Below are 22,725 nucleotides of genomic sequence, written 5' to 3' on the forward strand. Positions count from 1 at the left end.
TTAACTCAGCCACATAATATAGGTTTGATTCAAGATTAGATTTACAAGGTGAGATTACATAGTTTGTCCTGTGCCAGGGATTAATTATATTATTGAACCAGTTCCTTCTGGCTTTAAAATGTTCATCTCTGTGAAAAGTAGCCATCTGTTTTCAGCTATGGCTGTATGCAGGGTAGGCCATGACCTAAAAAACCATCTCTGTTACCTCTCTTTCAGCCTCTTTCGTGCTGTCATATCCATCTGTTTATTGTGTTAGCTGTTTTTCTGCAAGGGGGTGGTTCGCTGATCTCCTGGCAGAGTCTGAGGGCTTTCACAGTTGAGAAGAAGGCGTGGAAAAAATATCCTTTACCTGAAGCAAATTGAGATTCCTGCAGTTGCAGGGCTGGCAGTCCACTGCTCTCTTTTGCTGGAGGCACGAGCTGCACGTTTGCAAGCTGTGGAGGCTGTGGGATCCTGGGTCTCTGTAAACTTGCTGGGTTTCATGCAGCAATCAAGTCTGCTTTTAGCTCTGTGCCCGCCCATTGCTTCTGAATCTCCAAGTTGCATTCCAAGGTTTTGTGTTGCTTGCTTAACTGTGCTAAGGCTCAAGCTGTACCACAGTTCTAACGAAGTAAATCCTTAGTATAGGGTTGAGCTGCCCTCTGCTAAAAATATATTACATTCATAGAAAACGTGTACATTGCAAGCAGAAATATGTTGTGTTGCTCCTTTCTGCAAGAAGGAGCCTCTCCTTGTGGGTATTAAAGAGAGAGAGAATGTCAAAAGGTCTGGGGAGGTACAATCTGAGACATGGAAAGTTTCTCTTGAATCCTTTAAAAAAAGGACAAAATGTGTTCTTTTAACAGAAACCATCTTTATTTAAAACTTGTAGGAAAAATTAAAATGGTATTTCCTCAAACCCTTGCTTCTTGTCATGGATTATCCTGAGTGCATCTATTGCTGAAGTCACCCTTCCTTCATACCACGATGCCCCTCACAATCCTGCTCTGCAGGTTTTCCTGTCTCTCTGCACTGAGTTTGGAGCCTCTTGCTTTAACAAGTAATGCCCTTCCTGACCCCCTGTCTCTGTATCTCCTCACGCATTCCTTCCTTATCTTGCTCTCACGCTGCTCCAGATTCCCTCCTGACCATAGACCATACCATGTGCGTTTAACAGAGCCCAGCTTGGTGCCTTCTAACAAAACTGGCTTTCATCCTGACACTGCGTCATATGACCTTCCTCTCTTTTTTCCAAAACCTTCTGTATATGTGTGGACCCTTTAAACGTCGGCATCTGAAATGTTTCTCCATCCATCTCCGTATTTGTAAGTCTGTTTATACGATCAATGTTTATATTACGTAGCTGTTATGCTCTTCTGAATCTGTTCTGCCTCTATTTTGCCTAGACTGTGGTGAACTTTGGGCAAAGGCTCTTCTGTGCACATTTATAAATCGTTAAATACACTGTTGATGCTAAATATTTCAATATATTATATTATTTCAATATAATAAAATATATTTCAATATATGTTCAAACAAGAATATGATTCATCTTTGAAAGGACTTAGAAATTAATTTTATATGTGGAAGCAGCTTAAGAAAAATCTGTGGGGTGAGAGTTTAGTCAATAAAGTCAATGGGAATTCTGCCACGGGCTGTTTTTGAGTACAGTCTCACAATTATTGTTGTCCCATTGCAGGTTTAGGTTATTAGTTTGCTTTGTCTTTATTTCTATATAAATAAATATTGTCTGTATAAAGTTCCCTTGCTTTCTTAAGTGTTGCACATTCAAATGTCTCCTGGGTTTGTAAATTTGTAAATATGACTACATTTTGCTTGTTAAAATGATGTGACCTCACTGAAGCCTAATTTTTTCCCCAAATGGATCAGATAGGGCAACACCGCCTCTTTCAGGGTGATATTCAGCTCCAAGGACAGAAGACTCTGAAATACGCCGAATGTGTGTTGCTTTAATGCTTCTGCCTAAATATGTGGTGCTGTTGCAAATTTCAGCCCTGTAGAAACCCTATTGTTTATCAACGTGAGAGATTCCACCCCAAACAGTAATTAGAGCAAAGCTCATGTCATAAATCCGCTGGCATCCCAAGTGAAGAGGGTGTTCTCTGGAAATGGAGGTTATCTCTTCCTTTTGCTGCTGGTCCTTTGAACTTCTTGTGGTCAGGGAATCCTTCTGGTTTCAGCTAGAATAACAATTATGAAACTATGCCTGCTCTCCTGGCCGGAGTTCATGTCTAATTAACTTTAACAGGAGTCATAATTTTAAGAGTGATTTCTCAAAAGCGTTATAACTCAAGACAATTAAGGCTTGAGAGAGAGCGCGCGAGACAGGGAGGGGAGGAAAACAGAGGCACTCCTTGGGGCAGGGCACTTCATGCGTATTAAACAGATGTGACTCATTCCTGCCTCTAGTCCCAGCAGAAGTAATACCTTTTGAATAAGTTCTGCGTGCTAGATAAAAACTTGTTTGCTGGTGCAAAAATTGTATCACGCATGTTAGAACAAGCACCCTGATGGGCTACTCCCATCAAAACCAAGGGCACACGGCAGTGGATTTTTCAGTATGCTGGTGTAAATTTGACACTGGATTTTTAGCTATGGAAACTTGTCAAAATCTGCAGAAAAAGGGGATAAAGGGGAAGGAAATGCAGACCAACGAACAAATGAGTGAATGAATTCAGTTGCCCTTCTGGAGCAGGATGTTTTTATTCTCATTGTTCATGAAATATGTAGTAGTGCATATAGAATGCACCCATCAGCCAATTTGATAGGCAAAACCTGATCTTCTTTAGGACATGTGAAACTAGAAAGGAGCTTATAGCAATGCAGAACATGAAAATGCTGGGGACCTCTAGGTCTGACTTTTTGTGTGTTTATTTAAAAGTAGCTCTGCCTGCATTAATGTATATATGACAGGTATTATCTTAAGCCGGGACATCCCACAGACCTCTCACAGGCATAATGCTAAGGAGTACAGCGTCTCCATGTACGAAGGATCCAGCCTTCAGTGAACATACAGAAAAACAGAAACCAGGTTTTATGACAGAAATCTGAAATGTTTGTTGTTTGTTTGAAATCTGAAATGGTTGTAGGGAAATCTCCTGCTGCTGCTACAGGAGTGATCCCTTTCTTTACTAGTGGTTTGAGAATTCCAAAGAAAACAGGGGTTTTTTAGCACAAATCAGAGCAAGATTAGTCGAAGGGGCAGTTAAAACAGAGTCAGCCAACATACACAAAATCCTAACTGGTGTTGCTGCAGAGGTACTGTTGCTAAAACAACAGTGGACCATTTCGGTTAAGGACTATATCCACAGAGGGGATGCAAGATCCTTAGGGAGGGTGAGGAGGCGGTGACAGGAGGGACAGCTGATGTCATGCATCACTGCACTGATTATCATCTGCCACTCAGTGCATGTCCACACACCAGCTGAAGGTGCAGCATGGGTGGACTCCACTGGGCTTTGTTTAGTGGCGCCAGCTCAGGTGGTAATGGCAGTGTCACGACAGCAATGCAGTATCAGCATGTAGCTGCCTGAGACCTCAGAGGCACATTCTGGTCATCAGCCATGCTAAATCCCTGCTGCTGGAGTGACATGGCTGTTGGCATTTGGTTGAAACTATCCCCCAGGCTTCTTGCCTGATCGTGGGCAACCCCACAGGTGGGTAGTGAGCCCCAAGGGTGGGTTGCAGGCTGCCTCTGGTACAGTGCAATCACACGTGGGCCCTGCATGCAGCATTCCTCTAGCCAGGAAACAGAAATACATTCTCCCTTAAAAATACTGAGCAGTCACAGTACAACGGCAGGTTTCTTCCATCCACTCTTTGTGGTAATAGTCTCCTTCCTTCCTGAGAAATCTTCAATTTTAGCCATTACGTGCTGCACCTCCTTCAGCTGTTCCCACAGCTTCCCCTGGAGCAGCCTTCCGGTAGCCCTGCATAAAACTGCTCATCTGCTCCAGATGAAGCACCACAGCAAAATGAATATCTCAGTATGACAAGAGACTGCAAGTGAGCCTACACAGTCCGTGGTCTGCTTGGAAAGTAAACCCTGACCGCCTTGGGAAGAAAAGTCTGACCTACCAAGCAGTGGAACACCTTGTGTTCTTGGAGCTGGGACTTGGGAATTTTGTGCCCTCTGGGAGGGAGCGAGTGGATTTTCTCAATGTAGGAGCCTGGGGACAAACCAGCATGTAAGTGGTATGGACAATGAGGGGCCCAGGAGTGAAACAGGGAGCAAACCACAATGATAGTGTAGATGTGTCCTAAGGATGATGCTTGATGATTTTACAACATATTGTTGTGAGCAATGAACATTAATCTTAAGCTGTAAATCAGATTGTTTGCTATTTACTCATAAGAATTTTGCATTGTTTTCTGCTTGTTACATTTCTGATGTTAGCATATCCATTATGTTGTCTCGTCTCATTTGTTTGGCTCATTTGGGATCTCTCAGGGATGCCAAAATACAGGGGAGTTTTTTCGGAAAGAATTTCATCACTATTGTTACTGGGAAAATTATGACCAACTTGTGTTTTAGCATGCTTGAATGTGAATATCAATAACACATAGACACATCTTATTCTTTCATTATAAAAACAACGCTGACAGCTCTACCTTCTCTTAATAGTTATCATCCAGCAACAAGAATTAAATTTAAAAAAATCCCCTAGGGAAAATCTTGTCTTTTTCCACCCAAAAGGCAGAAGTATCAGGATCTCTATGAGTCTGCTACAATTTGTGTGTAATGCTATGAATAATGAAGCAGGCAATTTACGCCCTTTGGAATAAGGAAATTCCAGGGCAGGTATGTTGTGTTCGTGCAGTTACCAAACCTTTCTGATGGATTGTGGTGAACGTGAACACTTTGTTACATGAATGAGAAGAAGGTGATTGGGAGTAGTCAACATGGATTTACCAAAGTTAAATCATCACATGACAAAGGCTTTGCGGGACCTCTAGAGGTTTCTCATCCCACTCCTGCCCAAAGCAGGTCCAGGTAGAGCAGGTTGCTCAGGGCCTTGCCCAGCTGGGTTTTGAGTATCTCCAGGGTGGAGACTCCACAGCCCTTCTGGGCACTTGATTCAGTGTTTACCCTCATGGTAAACTTATTTTCCCTAATATTGACTGGGAATTTCCCCTGCTTGACCAAACTGATTGTTTTGTGCGATAAGGGAAGAGCAGTGGTTGTTATCCGCTTTATCTCCTTTGACTTTAACTTAATGTTGGGCATGATCTCCTACAGCACCTTTGTATCTAAGCTGGAATATTATGATCTGGACAGATGGATTAGTAGATGGGTGAAAAATTGCCTTCTTTGTTGAGCTTAAAGGGTTCATATTCTACCTGGAGGCCTTTACAAGCAGAGTTCTTGAGGGATCTATTCTGGCAATTTATTATCCTTGTCAGTGATGTGAAAGTGAAGACAGTATGCACCCTCATCATCATTTGGCTGACACCAAACTGAGGAGAACAATTGACACACACCAGGGCAGAACTGCCACTCAGAGAGACCCAGAGAGCTGGAGGAAGGGACCAACAGGAACCTCATGAAATTTGACAAGGACAAATGCAAGGCCCTGGAACTGGGGTGAAGTAGCTCCTTGCAACAATACAGGCTGCTGCTGAGCTCTGCAGGAGAGGACATAGGGGTGCTGCTGTGCAGTGTGCTGCATGTGAGCCAGCAGCATGCTCTGGCAGCAAGGAACGCCAAAAGCCTGAACCAGTCGCTGGATGCAGGGCAGTGCATATCCCCCTCTGTGAAAGACTCATTAGATTCATATAGAGTACTGCATCCAGATTGCAGCACTGCTTAACAAACTTGTTACTAAGCCACTAAGACGGCTGGAGTTTGGAGACCAGCCCTCTGGAGCTGGTCTCCTGAGGAGGGGCTGAGGGACCACACTTTGTCCAGCCCAGGGATGAGACATCTTCAGGGGAAGCTAAAAGCAGCCTGTCAGTATCCATAAAACAGCAAATCTCTTCATAGTGGTGCCTGGGGAGAGGACAACAGACAGTGGGCATAAACTGAAACAAGAGAAGGTACAATCAGGTATGAAGATAAACTCTTCCCCATCAGGACAACAAGCAGTGGGACAGGCAGTGAGGTTGTGCAGGCAACATCCTCAGAAGTTCTCAGGACCTTGCTGGACAAAACCCCAAAGCTTTGTTGTCAAAGCTAATGGGCTTTGAACAGGAGGTCAAACTACAGACCTTCTTACACCTCTTCCAACCCACACCCTTCTGTGATTTTTTGTTGAAGGTGGTAAGGGAGACTTTATTGCTTAAGTCATTCAGTATCTAGAATCCCTGGTGCTGTCCTAGTGATATCAGGAACTTTCCAGTTCTAGTCAGTGCTCACACACAGAAGTCCAGAAAAACTTATGGCCTGATGACATGATGCAGGCAAAACTTCACAGCAAAATATATCTGATATACATAAGAATCCCTTCTTCCCCCAGCACTGCTGCACAGGAGCTCTCCTTGAGCACAGTGTCTCATGCCACTCCCCATGTGCCCTTTGCCCAGCTCAGAGGCAGGTGGAGCAAGCCCTGGGTGCTCCTGCCTCTTCCAGAAGAGCCAGGTTGTGGTTCCTCTTCTTCTTGTCTGCATCAACAAAGTGCGCTAGCTATAAAGGCACAAGAAAGCGCAGTGCTGTAAACAGTAGTCCAGTTCATAATTACTATTTTATTGCTTTCTTGCAGACAAAACTTTTTTTCAAGGATGTGGCTAGAGTCTGTCCTGGAGGTGAGGCCGTACTTGTCATACAACTGCCATGACTGGACTTTAATTTAAACTCAGACTACATTTAACAGAGTACCAAGAACAAGTGAAATTTCTGCTTATATTGAAGGAAATCACATATACAGTGTGTTACATAGTGTTCCACATTGAATGGTCTTCCAATATCTGTTCACAGGTGTTTTAAACTCTACTTGGGCACATTCAGTTCCCTGAGACCTGTGCACAAGGAGGCATTTGTACAGTGAGTTGATCTGGTTTCCTACAATGCCATTTGGAGGTGATTTCCCAGGAATATAAATATAAATAAGGAGAGCTATCACAGAAGAACATAGGGAGAGCTGTCAATCCCTTAGTGCCAGCATAAGAGCTCAGAGCTATGCCAAAAAGGTTAACATGAAGTAATCCTTTTTCTTCCTTGTTTCCCATTAGAGTAATTTTTTATGTAGTGGTTTGACTCTGGCTAGATGCCAGGCACCCACTTTAAGCTGCTCTATCACTCCCCTCCACAACTGGACAGGGGAGAGAAAATATAACAAAATGTTCATAAACAGAGATAAAGGCTGGGAGAGATCACCCACCAAATACCGTCATGGGCAAATCAGACTGAAATTGGGGATATTCATTGAATTTATTATCAGAGCAGGATAATGAGAAGTAAAATAAATCTTAAAAACACCTTCCTCCCACCCTGTCCTCCTTCACAGGCTCTACCTCTTCATTCCCCGCAGTGCGGGGATAGGGGGAATGGAGGTTAAGGTCAGTTCATGGCACGTTGTTTCTGCCACTGCTCAGGGAGAAGAGTCCTTCCCCTGCTCCGGCATGGGGTCCCTCACATGGGAGACAGCCCTCCACAAACTTCTCCAACATGACTCCATCCCACAGGCAACAGTTCTGCGCAAACTGCTCCAGCATGGGTCACCTTTTCAGGAGGTGCAGTCCTTCTGGCACAGCCTGCTCCAGAATGGGTCTCCCATGGGATCACAAGTCCTACCAGGAAACCTGCTCCAGCATGGGCTCCTCTCTCCATGGTGCTTCAGTGTGGGCTTCCTGCCTGCTCCAGTGTGGGCTTCCCACAGGTTCACAGCCTTTGTTTCAGGCATCCACCTGCTTTGGCGTGGGTCTTCTCCACGGGCTGCAGGTGGATCTCTGCACCTCCATTGACCTGCATGGGCTGCAGGGGAACAGCCTGCTCCACCATGGTCTTCATCATGGGCTGCAGGGGAACTTCATCTCCAGTGCCTGTAGCAACTCCTCTCCCTCCTTCTCCATTGACCTTGGTGTTGTCAGAGTTGTTCCTCTCACATATTCTCACTCCACTCTTCTCTGGCCGCAATTGCTTCTGCACAATAACTTCTTCCCTCTTAAATATTTTATCCCAGAGGTGTTACTGTCACTCCTGATTGGCTCGGCCTTGGCCAGCAGCGAGTCTGTCCTGGAGCTGGCTGGTGTTGGCTCTGCTGGACATGGGGGAAGCTTCCAGCAATTTCTCACAGAAGCCACCCCTGCAGCCTCCCAAGCTCCAAAAACCTGGCCATGCAAACCCACTACAGATGTTAGCCTTGCTGGTTCTTATGCTGCTAGTCAGGCAAAAGGTGAGCATTTTTATGGAAACAGCTGGTTGTGTCCTAAAGGGAACTAAATCACTCTAACAGAAAAGTGGATCTGAACAGAAAAAGAGGAAATAAAACAGTAATTTTATTTCCTACATCTTACTCAGAACTACTTACATAGAGAAGATATCATAAATAACCACAGACACATCCAAATCAGATGGCGAGCTGAGAAGAAAACATTAATGCAAAGTAGCTTCTTTACCATCTCATCATATTAGCGCTCTAATTCTTTGGTCTCTTTATCAGACTTTTATAATTACATGGAGCAGGGAATGAGAAGGCAGAAAACTAAATGCAATTGATTCTGCTATTTGAATTACAAGGTTCGTGTATGTGTTTGAGGAAAGGGAGCAAAGCACACCAGCTCCTGCATGCTGAGCAGCAACACTGTAGCACTAATTGTGGACTGAGGAGGAGGAGCATACTCTGCTGGGAGTCCGAGTGAAACTTAGGCAGCACTGGAATTTGGTCTAGACTGGAGCACAGTTCCACTTTTACATTGTCACATCTTGAAAGCTGCGGTAATCACAGACGTTTTACAGGGGATGTTTCACATGATCCCCGGTGGCTGCCTTGTAGTATTCTGGTCCCTCTGATGACAAGTACTTGAGGTTTAAAAGAGTTATAGCAATGGTTGTGCTTTTATAATGGATGAGAATATAGCTGGAATAAGAGAGCTCTTATTTCTGATCAACATGACTCAGGTGGAGGGAGGAGAGAATCTAACTTCAGCTTCTCACTTCTGAATTTGTCTTTAGAGAGTTAAGGGATGTGTGTATGATGAAAAAGTCTACCTCCTTTTTTTTCTCACTTGTACTGCAAACTTTATACTAACATAATATACCCTGTTAAATGATGAGAATAAAAAGGACTCTTAGGAAACTTTCTTAAGTCAAGTTTTATACATTTGAAAAGCTTTTTTCAGCACAAATCAATTCTTAATGCTGCCTTTACCAAGCAGTGCAAGGTCCCTTTGGTGTGGTGAGCTCTTGCTGACTGGGTGTACAAGCAAGCACAGTTGGAGCACATAACGATGTGATAACATCTGGAATTTGTACATCGGGTATCTTGGTGAGGAGGTTTCCAATTCTACTGGAAGATAAGTTGCCCTCCATAGCCTCGGGGTTTTGGAGAACAAAATATTCCTATAAGGATGACACCTCCACTCCTCAGCTGTGAGAAGCAGAGCTTCTGGCACAGTAAAGAACTGAATCTTTATTTTTCCTGGTTGTTATCAAAGTAGTTCTGGTATGACCCACAAATTGAACATAAAATGACAGGTCTGCTTGCAAAACTGAATGCAAAGTTGGTATTCTTTTTTATATATTGGATCTAATTCTCCATTTTCCTCCACAGCCTATTATACACTATAAAAGTTCAGCACAGGGGAGATGTGCATGAAAATCTGTTTTTAAAGTCCCACCCTTCTCCATTAAGTTGGTAAAGATACTTGGAACCTTTATAACTTCTCTGATCTGGTGTTCCCTCTTAAAAGTTACAAGGTATTTTTAATTATGGTGGTAACATTTTAATAAGGCTATCAGTGCCCCAGACCAGTGCCATAACCCAGTTATTTGACATGTTGGGATGACAAACATCTATTACGATGTACAGCCTTGCTGATGGAATATTCACTCTAATGAGGGGGGACCCTGGGTGTCTACAGGGCTACTGTAGCAGCTCCCATTTGACCCTTCACTCCCATTTCCAAGAAGAAGTCAATGAAATCATGGTGGTCCTTATCCCCTTGGGTTTGAAGACACCTGGGTGTAAATTAGAGCAGCACCAGTGTGAAGCAAGTGTCAAGATCCCTTGAGAGCTTTCACTACCCCGCTTCTCACCTTGCGCTGCACGTGGCTGAGCAGCTCTGTGGTATCTAACACGAATTATTGTGTTTTATTAAAATAATTCATCCTCACAAATGAATGCATTTTGCATACGTGCCGTGTGGCTGAAAAGATTTTTGTCCCACTACTAAAGAATTGCCCTGTATTGCTCTCAGCACTATAAAGTATCTTGCTATATGTTAACTTCTCAAGCTCCAGCAAGTGTCACCATGTGTTGATGAAAGAGAATGGTGAAGGAAGCCATTGAAGGAACTAAAATAATGTGACGTTAAATATTTAGACCTTGTACTGTTGGGGGTGCTCCACTTGCAGCCATATGAAATCAAGAGCTGTGTAGAAATACTGTGTGCATGCTCTGTGGGTCATGGTGGGACCATGCTGGGAAAAGAATGTCACGTGCTGGTCTCCTCCACCTGAAGCACAACAGTGAGGCATCCTGAAACTTTTTGTCTGAGTAGTCAGTCAGGTTTGACAAGGCTGACACATCCCTTACCACACCCTCTACTTTTGCATGGTGTAGAAGGAATTGTGCAGTCTTAAGATGCATTCTCTCCTGATGAATTCAAAGACTTTTTTTTTTTTTTTTAACCTTACTAAAGACTGAGATCATAATATTCCAGGGACTGTCTGAAATGAGTGCAGTGAGTGTCCAGGGACCTGGAAATGGCAGCTCTTGGTAGGCAATTCTGGGCTTGACTAGGACTTGACACAGGCTCAGAGTGAGCACCTTGTCATTCCCTATCCTCTCCAAACACTCCCTGTGGCATATCTACATTTTAAAGTGGGTTTTGCTGGAGGGCACTCTAAATCTGCCCATAATTAGGCACCATTTGAGTGCATTTAAGATATATCTTTCCCATGACAGGGATGTAGCCGAATAAGATGTCTGAGCCCTCTCAGTTTGTTATTAATGACATTTCAGAACATGTCTGCAGTTGCTATAGAGGTGATCCTACTGGCACCAGCCTCTCCTCACATGCATGGAAGAGCTCAGACTGTGGATTCAGCAGTGTTGACTTGTCAGTTTTCTGTGGAGAGTTCCATCTGAGCGAAGTGAGGAAGTGGAAATTCCCAGGACTGGCATTCACATCTTCACAAACATGGACTTTGTGAACGCTGCCACTCAGCCTACGCTGTTGCTTCCCAGGCAGCCCTTGCACAGGAGTGCTGGTGCATAGCAAGCACCTTGCAAAGACGCACAGCCAGATTAGTGACTTGCACGTGCAAACTTGTCCTTACTGCCCAAAAGTGTAGGAGTTAGGAACACAGGAGTCACATGCTGGTTTACCTGGATGATTCGATCTGTTTGGAAGGCCAGACCTGTTTTTTCACAAGCTACAATAATGGAAATCAATTATCAAGTCATACTCAGATTTGTACTTTGAATGTCAGATGTCACTGATTATCAATATGTTTCAGCTATTTTAAATTTATTTGGTTCCTATCCAGGAAAGGAGGGCATTAAGTAGAAGATGCCATTAAATAAGCCCAGAGGAGGGCATGTGAAATAGGAGGGGCTGGCAACTACTGTCAAAAGCTATGAATTAACAAGCCATTGGGGGGAATTTCAGTGTGCCCTTGGGAATTCAGTTCTTAAGATAAAATATAGGTGTTTCCCCTAATATAGACAGGGACCAACACAGCACGTTAAGTTCAGCTCAAGTAGTGTCCTGAATAGTTAAAGACCCACTATCCAGCAGCCTAAGCCTAAAATAGAGCTTCTGGGTACGCTGTCTGTGGTTGGAAAGGAGCCTTTTATGAAAACTAAAGAGATGTGCCAAGCATTAGTATTTTGTATAAAGGAGCTTCTCTCTGTTTACTAAAGCAGTTGTCAGGTGCAGACACTTTGCCTCTTTGGAACTGCTTTCTCCTAATATCTTCATGGTCTCTGCAATTCTAAGGGAGGCAAATTAGGGGCTACAGCACAGACCTTGAGTTTAGCTTGGGTTAAGGTGCCTGGAGGGAATATTCATGTCCTCTAGACTAACTTGCTTAAAGAGGGTCTCGTAAGACCCACACAGTTTTAATAGATCCTTACCTTAGGAGACAGAATTCTGCTAAGGGAGATGAACTATAAACTCAGAATTACTACATATCATTCTCTCCTTCCTTGGGAGGAAAATTGTACAACCATGGTCTGGTTTGGGTTGGAAGGGACCTTAAAGATCAGCTAGTTCCAACCCCACTGCCATGGGGAGGGATACCTTATGCTAAGAAACTGCAGCTTGCAGTTCCTGGACATCTGCACTCAAAAACTCCATGATGTCAAAGAGATCTTCCAGTTGTGACACTGGTATTTTCATGCATTTTAAACAATATCTATGTGACTTGACCCTGCTTCAAGATAACTGAGTCCACCTAGGGTAAGCACCAAGGAAATACCAACTCTTTCAGCATTTAATTATTTACATTTATTTCTTTAATTTCTCTGTCTATGAAAACACTTAAGATAGGAGCACTGTGCTGTTTTCAGTATCAGTTCAGTCTTGTCTTCTCCTCTACATTTCAGTGGGGCTAATTGTGAAAGTAGGACCACCAGAATCCACTTTCTATTTAAGTACACTCTTCTGTGTCCAGGTAACAGTGACTCATCCAGGCCTCTGGGTGTATCACACACATGCTGTCTCTATCACAGATAATGGCATGTCTCACTGAGCTGGCACACCAGTCCACGCTGAAAGGTGGGGCTGACTGGAGGTGGTGCCAAAACTCAGCAAGAACCTCAGATCAGTGTAGTATGTTTGGATTTCTAAATACACATAAATATAAATGCACAGCTTTCTTAGGGACTTGCTGAAAAACAAACAAACAAACAACCAAATTTTGTGTTTATATGTCTAAATATAAATGCCTGGCTTGATACACCACCACTCACAAAATCTGACTTCTATATACACTGGTGGTACTAATTCAGAGATTTGTATTTACGTTTCAAAAAGTTTGGAGTGGAGTACCAAGGCATAGAGTTCAAGTTTCCTTCATTCTGAATTTCTTTCCTTTTCCACATCTGTTTTCTACCTTCCTTCTTCCCTCTTCATAGCATTAAGCCTCTTTATTTGTTTTTCTTACTCATCCTGACTGTTTCTGTATTCTGCTCCCTGATGACTTTGAAATGTAATGTCAAATCATCAAATTGTGCAGATGTAATCTGTATTCAAAACAGCATCCCAAATCCACATATATACACAATATATATGCATGCATGTGTGTGTGTATATATATATGCACTCATATATAATGATTCACATTATATATAATACTGCACATACATTACAATATAGAAGTCACTGCATGACTTCACATGTAATAGCCGACTTGCATTCTGCCTCTCTGTAGCACTCCGTACAGCTCCGGGCGGTGCCATCAGGATGCCTTTCAGGGCCAAGCAATCCCACGTTTGCCTGGAGTAGCTCTGATGCCTCCACTACACTAGACTTTGCCCATCACCTCCAGCAGCAGGTCAGGTTCTCACGTAACCTGTACGGTGGTGCTCCCACAGAGCCCCAGCAGTTTCAGTGGCACTGGGGAGAACTGCTCTCATTCAGTTTTTCTCTTGAATAATTTAGAAAGTCTTTTCCTTTGATATGTTTATGTAGTTGTTACCTACTGTCTCGTGGCCTATCACTTGGATTTAAAATACCAGGAAAAAAATCAGTGCAGAAAAGACAGAAACGGGCCCAAGAATTTATGCATGGTGTGGGCTGCTGGTGATCTCACGCAAGTTTAAAAAACTTCCAGCACACATGTTGTCGGAGAGCATCAGGTGGCTGGCTCCCGTACTGCACACTGGGATGAAAGCCTCAGGATTATTTCAGAAAAGCTTGACAGGGTTATTCATGAGTGACTGCTACTTCCTAAAACCTGTCCATCTTTGTTTTCTAACACCATGGACAAGTGGCCAGACCAGCTCAGGTAGTGCCACTGAGAGTAGTTAAGAAATAGTTGCCAGTCAATCCTTGAGACTAATCCAGTGGTCAACGGCTGGTAACAAAGGCACTGCTGGGCATCCTACAGCAAACTGCCTTTGTCGACACCCTCTACACACACAAATGTGTTAAAATTACTGTCTCCTAGGATCTGCCTTATTTTATACTTTTTAAAGAGCAAAGCATAACTTTCAGAGCACCAGAAAACAGGAATAATGAAAAAACGAGGGGAAAAGTCAGTTTGAATGCCCGTTTCTGAATATCCTCTTTCTCGTGCACAAACGCAATCAGCACATGCAATCAGCACTACTCCAACCTTTCATGCGCTGGTTCACAAGTTTCAGTGCCATTTCAGAAATGCACTGGGCTTGGAGTGCCCAAAGCCCTTGTGAATGTGGGACCCCGTGTATTTTGGAATTGATGGAACATGCACGTTGTTTTCCCGACGAGCATCAACACCCTGTGATGCTAAGAGGAGAGGGCAGCTGCCAGCGGACCAGACCCCTCCTGGACGTAATGGTGCCGATTTAACCTGCGCTGCCTTGTCCAGGTGCCGATTGCTTTCCGGGGTGGCACAAGGGTGGTTGGTGCCGAGGGCACCCCGGTCCCGTCCATCCGCCTCGGCCACAGCCACAGGGCAAGGGCAAGCCAGTAGGTACGGTACAGGTCGGGAGGGAGTTTCCAATGGGCTCCAGCCTCCACTGGCAACTCACGAGGGCAGCGTGCGCACCCAGGAAGGTGGACAACACACGGGTGCGATGGTGAGAGAGCACTTGCGGTGCCCGGGCGGCCACTGGGGAGCGACACCACCGCCGGGCGCGGCGGGGCGGGGGCCGGGGCCGCGGAGAATCCCGTGGCAGCCGCCGAGGAGGCGCGGAGGACGCAGGCGAGGCGGCGGCCCCACGCCCAGGGGCGCCGCTTAAAACCTCCACGAAAGGTGTGGCCTCGCCTTTCCTCTGCCGGCGGGGAGGGGACGAGACGGGACCTCCGCTCTTGCCGCCGCCGCCGCCACCAGCAGCAGCCTCCGCCGCCCGCCCGCCCGGCACCGCACAGCGCTTCGCGGCGCCCCTGCCCAGCCCTCACCTGCGGGCTGCCCCGACCCCCGGCCCTTCTCGGCCCTTCCCCGGCCCTCGGTGGACTGCGAGGGAGCGGCGGCACCGCGGCGGGCGCTCCCGGCGGTGAATGCCTTTCCCCCCGTCGGGTCTGGGTCAGTCTGTCCGTGGCTTTGCCCCTCGCCCCCTCTCGCCCCCGGCGGCTCCCCCGCTGCCATGAGCATCAACGGCGGGTCCCACCCGCGCATCAACACCCTGGGACGGATGGCGCGGGCAGAGTCGGGCACCGACCTGCGCTACGAGATGAGCTCCCATGTGGTGGGGGGCGGCGGCGGCGGCGGCGGCGGCACCCACACCCACAAGACCTACTACTACCAGAAGACCTACGGGGGGGACTACGCCTCCGACGGATACGGGTAGGTGCGGGTCCAGCCGCCCCCCCGGCCCCGCCGGCTCGGGGCCGCCTTCGGAGAGATGCCGTGAGCCTGCTCGCGGTTTGATTTCCTAGGTGTGCAAGCTTGCAAGTCTCTTTTTTTCCTCTTCCTCCCTGAGGAGTCTTTTTTTACTTCTAAAAGGCATTTAAACGCAAGCGAAGAACTTATTAAAAACACAAACAGAACACTTTTGGTGGTGACTCTCCTTGAAGAGAGTAACAGGATTAAAAAGCAATGCGTCTTCCCTTTCCACTCAGAGCTGTAAGCGGGTCCGTGCTGGCTGTAGTGACCCAACAGTTCTCTGCTGATAAACCTCGTCTTTGCTCGGTGACGTAAAACAAAGCTGTACTGAGGTGAATTGCTTTATACCCCATACACCCAGGCTCTGTGCTCACTGTCCTCCCCAGTAGTTGCAATAACTAGGACTATAAAACCATTTTAACTAGTGGGAGTTTTTCTCTTGTTCATTTTTGAGTTTGTTTCTAGCTTGTTTAAGGCTTGGGAGTTTTAAGTTATGATATTTTATAGGGTGATCACTGACATTTAGTGCCAGGGAGCAAAGATGTGTAACAAGCAAGGTCTGCTTTCCTCCCCTTCATTTTAACTTCCTATTTGCCCTGTTGCTGCAGACACAGTCAAGCTCTTGTAGGCAGGGTGCCGGCTGTGAATCCTGGCTTGGAGAATGCCTGCACTTGTGGATGCAGCTGTACCAGCAATCTGTGCGTGTCATGTCTGGCAAGGACTTTTTGGAGCAGAGTGGTCCTGTGAATGTATGAAAAATAAGTGCAGTGGTCATGAAGACTTCTCCTTTAATCTCCTTAGCTGGTTCACAGGACTGAAAAGCAGGCAGCAGTTACAGTCACCTAAGGAAAGAGCAGTTGTTTGATTCAGCACCTGTACAAAACACTGCTCATGATTACATGCATGGAATGGCTGTATTAAACCTGTTGGATCTAATTATTGATGCCACTGATTTAGGAATTGATGCAGAAGCACTGACTTGTGTTTTGTGTTAAAATTTAAGCCCTGGTTTTATGAATAGTACATAATGAGATTGCAGAAGGACCAGAATTAAATATGCATAGTAAATAATAAGCAGCAGATGAGAACAAGCAGGCTTTTTTATATCCAGCAAAATCTATAAGTGGCTGTAGATAATTAGGATTATCCTAGAGAGCACAGAGTGCTCTGCTTAGCTATATCAGACCTGTTGCTAGAGGACCACCGAATGAATGACAAAACTTGTATTCTACGTATTTTTTATTTATTACTTTGCTTGGTTCTTAGTTTTTGTTCTGTGTCTGACTTTCGGTTTGGTGTATGTGCAGGTAAGTTAGTTACGATGAATTGCAGCTAGAGCACATCTAGTTACCAATACAGTAGTATGAGAATACCTATTTATTTCTATATAATTAGAACAATTCAGCACTTTACCATTGGAGAGTACACATACTAGGACTCCCAAACGCTGTTGCTGCCTTGCATTTGTGAGGATTTGTTTTGCTAGTGGTGCTTTACTGTTTACAAGACACATGCAAGGCATGAAAAATGAATGGCAGCGCATGTTACTTCCTGGCCGTTCTCTTTTTGCACACTTTGGTGCGCTAATCTATCTAGAGGAGGAATACCTTCCTTTAATTTATTATTCTTCGGCTTTTGTTACATATTTTTAACCACTCTATAGTTTGTTAGGCTTTTCTTTCGGTAGTGTTCAATGGTGGAAAGGTAGTGTTCAAGAGTGGAAAGGACAGAGCTGATCTAAAGGTTAACAACCTTATATCAGCATCCTTTAATTTACTCTTTATAACATAATATTAATACCTCCTCTTTGGGAAGGCATTTCTGGCAAGGAGGTTGCATAGGTTTATTTTTAGTAAGTGCTGATTTAAAATGTGTCCCAAAATACAAAATGAGGGGTTGTTGCCAGTTAATGATAAAAGGCAGTTATGCCTGATTTTGCACATGTGTTGTGTGCTGAAAATCCACCAAATCCTGTATGTGTTGTGCTATTAGCATCAGGGACATCATCTGTGGAATTGGTTTTAATGATTGTGTTTAGCCTGACATCCACAGTGCCAAAGTTTAGTGGTATCTACTGAACTCAGAAAACTGAGGCTTCTTTTTCCAACGAGGCAGACCACTCTACCCTAATGTTTAAATGCAGAAGGATTCAAGTTAGGGTCTAGTCTTGTAAGTTTTGGGGCGTATTCTGCCAAACAAGTCTGTGCTGAGTATTACATTACTCACAGAGCAATATGAGACTCTCCCTACCCTTAGGGCTCAGCAAGGTGCTTTTACAACATTCCCGGTTTCTTCTGGCTTGGGAACTCAGGATGAGCTTGGCCCTTAGTACAGATACTCAGCTTGACAGTGAGTCACATGCTTCTAAACTGCCAATTCATCAGTCAAATATTTATCAGTGTCTTTGCTATGGAGATAGAAAGTCTGATAAACTATGAGAGAAAGGAAAAAAAAATGCAAAGTTGTGCAGTTTTATTTGTCATTGCTAAGGTTATGGAAAAAAATAGCCTAGGATTCATGGTCACTGAATGATATGAACACAATTTAATTTACACAGTTCTGCTTAAGGATTAAGGTAACTTCTGCGCTTCAAGTTAAAAAAGGAGTTGGAAATTCACATCCCGTGTCCTGACATTACTTTCAGGAACTGACAGACAAAGTAAACTTGGAGAAAACTGACTCAAAGCCACATTTTTGGCATTCTCATCAATCTCACAGGGATCTGAAGAGTCCTGACTAAGCTGAGTGGTGGTAGAGCTGGCAGGGTAACTTCCCCTTTGAGCTCCTCAGACAGAGAGGGAGGAATGTGCCTGAATTGCTGCCGAATACCTGCCATGCTGGCAGAGCCTGCAGCTGCGCTCTGGCTGGCAGAGAAATGGGTTTCTGTGACAGCTGGTGACAGTGCCACGCCATGAGGAGAAAGTCAGGTTGTACCTTTCCCAACTCACAGTTTTGTAGGTACATGTGTGAGATTTGAAACTCCTTACCTTTGCAGGTGTGAAAGCCTCTGTCTCTCAAAGGGGGTTTGCTGTGTTTTGAGCATCTGCTCTCCAGCAGAGGTGTATTTCCGTGGTCAAAGCTAGACCTAGCATTTGGCACCCAGAACTGGAGGTGGGAGAGGCAGCACGCCTGCAGCCTGCTGCACTGGGCAGGTGTGGCCTGTAGAACGGTTCTGTTGCTGCTGGTGATTCATACCAGTGGGAAAAAGCATGAGGATTTTCTGTGAATAGGTGTGGCAGGATCCCTTGTGAAACCCTGCTTGCCATGAGGGCACCAAGCCTCAGGGATCTTAATAATTCAGTAATTCACTAGTGATTCTTAAATTTTTGCACGTTTCTAATGGTATGTAGAGCCTGACTGCCAGATGCAGATGTCTTTTGAGGTTTCCTGCCATCATGCCTTAGTCTATGTGCATACTTGGCAGATGGGACTAGTTTGGCGAGGCCACGGTGTGCCAAAACTGGTCCTAGTTAGACCAGAGACATGTGGGGAGAACCCAGTTATGAAATTCTTGATGATTTGACACTTGCATTCGACTGCTATTAGGCGGGAGGGGGTAAGATGGGTTGTAATATTTTAATTTTTGGTTTGTATTCTTATGGATATTATGATTCACCACCTTTAGCCAGCATATGCCCAGTGCGCTTTCTGGGGCACCCACCCACACCCAACTGGCAGGTGGTGGCGCATGGGTGGTGGTTTAGTCCAGTGGTGTGTGCAGGCTGTGTGCACACAATGGAGATTCCAGGTCAGGTTTTTCTTCTGACTTGCCTACCCTGGCTGTACCAGGTAATCCCTTGATGAATCTATTGCTTGTTCAAACAAGTTTGTGCGGAGGGGGGGAAGTGTGAAGAACAAGAAGTGCTGTTTTTTTGCTTTCATTCAGTTCATGGGAATCACTCAATGCTCCGGTTCTGCTTAGAGACTTTCTTTTTAAAGCTTCCTTCACTTTTTGAATGAATTAAAAAAAAAAAGCTTTGAATTTTCAAAAGGCTAAAGGTTTTGTGGAGGATTTGGAAAATGAAACAAGGATTATTCTAATTTGTTTCAAATAGTATCTTTGAGACAAGAGCATTCTCTTTGTTGTTTCCAAAGCTTTAAGGAACTGTGAAGCTGCAGGAAGGCCCCTTGGAACAGCTGGTTATGCTTCTGTGTCTTCTCCACCCTGCTTCTCTAGATACTAATTGTACCCCCCTGCCCTCCCCGGATAACCCAGTGGCCTCTTCATGTGTACTAACAAAGGCAGAAAGCAGAGCAGCCTCCACATTTTATGCTGGGGGTGTGCAGGTAGGTCTTCAGCAGCAGGAGAAAGCAAATGAGAAAGCAGAAGGTAGCTGACTTTCTTCCTTGCCCCTCGGGTTCTGCAGTGGTGACATCAGCTCCTGTACTGGGCCTGTGAGGGTGCAAACTGAGTGTTTATAGAGGATATTTGATTTATTCAAAATATATCATTCAGGAAATTTTTTCACTGCTTGCATAAGTCAGTGGCAGCAGCACTCAACCCTGCTGTGTTCCAGTGATGTGGGCACTGCTGGGTTCTCTGTGTCTGTCTCAACTCTCATAACTCATCATATGTCCTTGAGCATGTTTCTCAGTCTCATTTATGAAAAACAGGAATAGTTGTTTCTTGTTTCAGTACAACTTGGGGTCTTGTGAGGATCACTGGTACTGCTCAACAGTTAATCACAATCCAAGTCCAGAAATAGAGGATTCAATTAAATTCAAGTAAAGCTATGGCTGAGTTTAGCTCCAGTAGGGTATATTCCATCAATGAGGTGTTGCTGAGCTACTATCCTGCCCAAATCCTGGTGCCAGCAGAGGTTGGGCTCTGCTCTTATTTCCCTGGGAGAGCAGGAGTGTAGTATAACAAGGGAGCAACGTGTTCTGCCTTGACATGCTCGGAACAAGGTTACTCCTGTACAGAATGACAACATGAAGATACTATGCCTTTCCTAGGGTAGAGAGAGACAGGGCTACATTTTAAGATCCCAAATAAAAGCAATTAATCTGTGTTTTGAAGTGTTTTCATAATTTTAAAACAAAGAAGCTATCCTGTTTTGTTTTCCTTTGTTCCTTTAATAGTGACTATTAAGACTAAGTTATTTCCATAAAGAACTCTGTTTAATAGTATCTTTTTGAAATTCATGAGTTGCCTTCCAAATAAGTGTCGTAGTCTAAAATGTTGAGTTGAAGGGACAAAAAGGTAGTTGAGGTGTGAAGCAGTCAGGGCTGTTTCACTCAGCACTGTTCTGTAGTGTTTACAGAACCAAAAGAGCACAGAAAATAGATTATTGTAGATGTATATATTTACTAGTAGGAGAGACTCTGCACTCTTTTTTTATGAATCGGCACTCTTTTTTTATGAATCCTGCTAAAAGACCAACCTCCAATTCTTTCTCATTCTGCTGGAATGGTTGATAATGCTGTATTTACAGGGGTGCAGTAGACCAAATGAAAAATCTGTCCATATTTTCACTGCATGGTGTGCCTACAGTGTCTGGTACTGCAGGATCCTATTCGTAGGTTCAAGCTTTAAATGCTGCCAGAGTTAGATCAAATTGCCATAGCAGCAATAGTATGTTGTAGCATAGTTGTTGCAATGACCAAACATTACTTTAAACTCAATTCACTTTCATGTAAAGAAAATCAGACAAAGCAAGAAAGACACTGACAAAATACTGTGTAAAGTAATTCACTTAACTGTGTTCTGTGAGGACTGTTGGGATCCTACATCTTCCTGAGGGACATAAATATATTTTTTCATAGCATGTAGGTTACATGGTTTTACTTTAAAAATCCAGCTTTGCACTATGTTATGATGCCATCCAGCATGTTCAGGGTTTACCTCAGCTTCTTTGGTCCAGTATTTTTTGTGTTGGATATAGTTTTCCTTTGGCTGTCTCTTTACTGCTACCTCAAGGTTGGATGTCGTATTGCTCTGCATTGGAGTTTCTGCTTTGATCTACTCATCCACCTTAGAGGCCTGTTGGCTTCGTTAAGAGTTATATTGAAAGGCCTTTGAAACTAATAATGAAATACTTTCTTGTCGCAGGATGAAAGGTATTGAATATGAGTCTATATGAGATTGTGCTGGTGCCATTTGAACTGTCAACCTGTGTATGTTGAGGTATTGTCTTGCTAAATATTTTTAAAATTCAGATATTGATTTATGCCCCTGAGTATATTTGAACAGCTAAATCTTCTTCAGATTTGTAGTCTTTGAGTCTTGTTGACTTGGTGGAGCTATGCTGTCAAACATCATCTCTTGTAGTGGCATCTGCTGTCTCTGGGTGTGCCCCAGAGCCATTTAGCTCCATTTGGTCCTTTGACAGATTTGAAAGCTGGTGCCCCCAACAGGCCACTATCTGTTTGTTCATTATCATAGGGTTGATTTCTGTATTTCAACTAACAAAACCTAGTTAGTTTTTTAACAACAAAACTAACATTCAGGGTATTAAAAGCAGCACTGATAAAATAGTGTGCTCTTTCCTGGTTTCAATTTGTATAACTCCAACTTTTGCCATTATTTTTGTTATATATTTGTCTACTGGTTTGGAAAACCTTAAATACTTGCTGCTTTCTTCTTGTGAAGGTCTCTGTGAACTGTAAACAAGCAACTTGTAGATCTTTTTTTGAAGCTCTAATTAGGGTGTGCTTAAGCCTCCCACTTCAAGGCATCTTTTTTAAACCATCTTCAGTTTTCCAACATTTTATTACTTGGACAATAATTCTGGATGTAGTCTTCAAGGATCACTGGGATGAACACAAAATACTTATAATTCTACTCTTTCTATATTTTAATTTGTTTTAGTAGTTTATTTGAAAATAGCTTTTCTTCACAATTTCTTACCATGTTAACTATGATAGCCATTGTTTAGACCTCCTCTCACTGTAAAGCAAAGTAATGCCTTTGAGATTAGTGAAGATATTGAAACCAGTGGAGATACACTGATTTATTAGGGTGTAAGTCTGGTCACCATCTATAGTTCTTTTGGCTTTAATGGATACCTGGCATTTGTAGCTGTCAGAACATGATTGAAAAATGGATTGAAGAAAAAAATACTCTTCTGATGTTCTAAAAAGAGAAAATTGCA

The 22,725-nt window shown here is 44.0% G+C and overlaps 1 protein-coding gene across 5 annotated transcripts in view; it reads left to right on the forward strand.

Moving 5' to 3' along the window:
- DSP (desmoplakin) overlaps window positions 1–22,725 on the forward strand; it is a 72,547-nt gene that overhangs the window by 19,205 nt on the left and 30,617 nt on the right. For 2 of the 5 annotated variants that reach the window (XM_050309231.1, XM_050309249.1), the window contains exon 1: window positions 15,093–15,592. The exons of 2 other annotated variants lie outside the window; for them this stretch is intronic. In XM_050309231.1, the coding sequence (XP_050165188.1) occupies window positions 15,393–15,592 (200 nt within the window). In that variant the 5' untranslated portion in view covers window positions 15,093–15,392. Of the gene's footprint in view, window positions 1–15,092; window positions 15,593–22,725 lie in introns of those variants that run through there. One more of the 5 variants, XM_050309240.1, reaches the window with a different exon arrangement.

The sequence above is a fragment of the Myiozetetes cayanensis genome, unplaced genomic scaffold (genome assembly GCF_022539395.1).
Source record: "Myiozetetes cayanensis isolate MyiCay16 unplaced genomic scaffold, myiCay2020 scf1, whole genome shotgun sequence".
NCBI classification, from domain to species: Eukaryota; Metazoa; Chordata; class Aves; order Passeriformes; family Tyrannidae; genus Myiozetetes; species Myiozetetes cayanensis.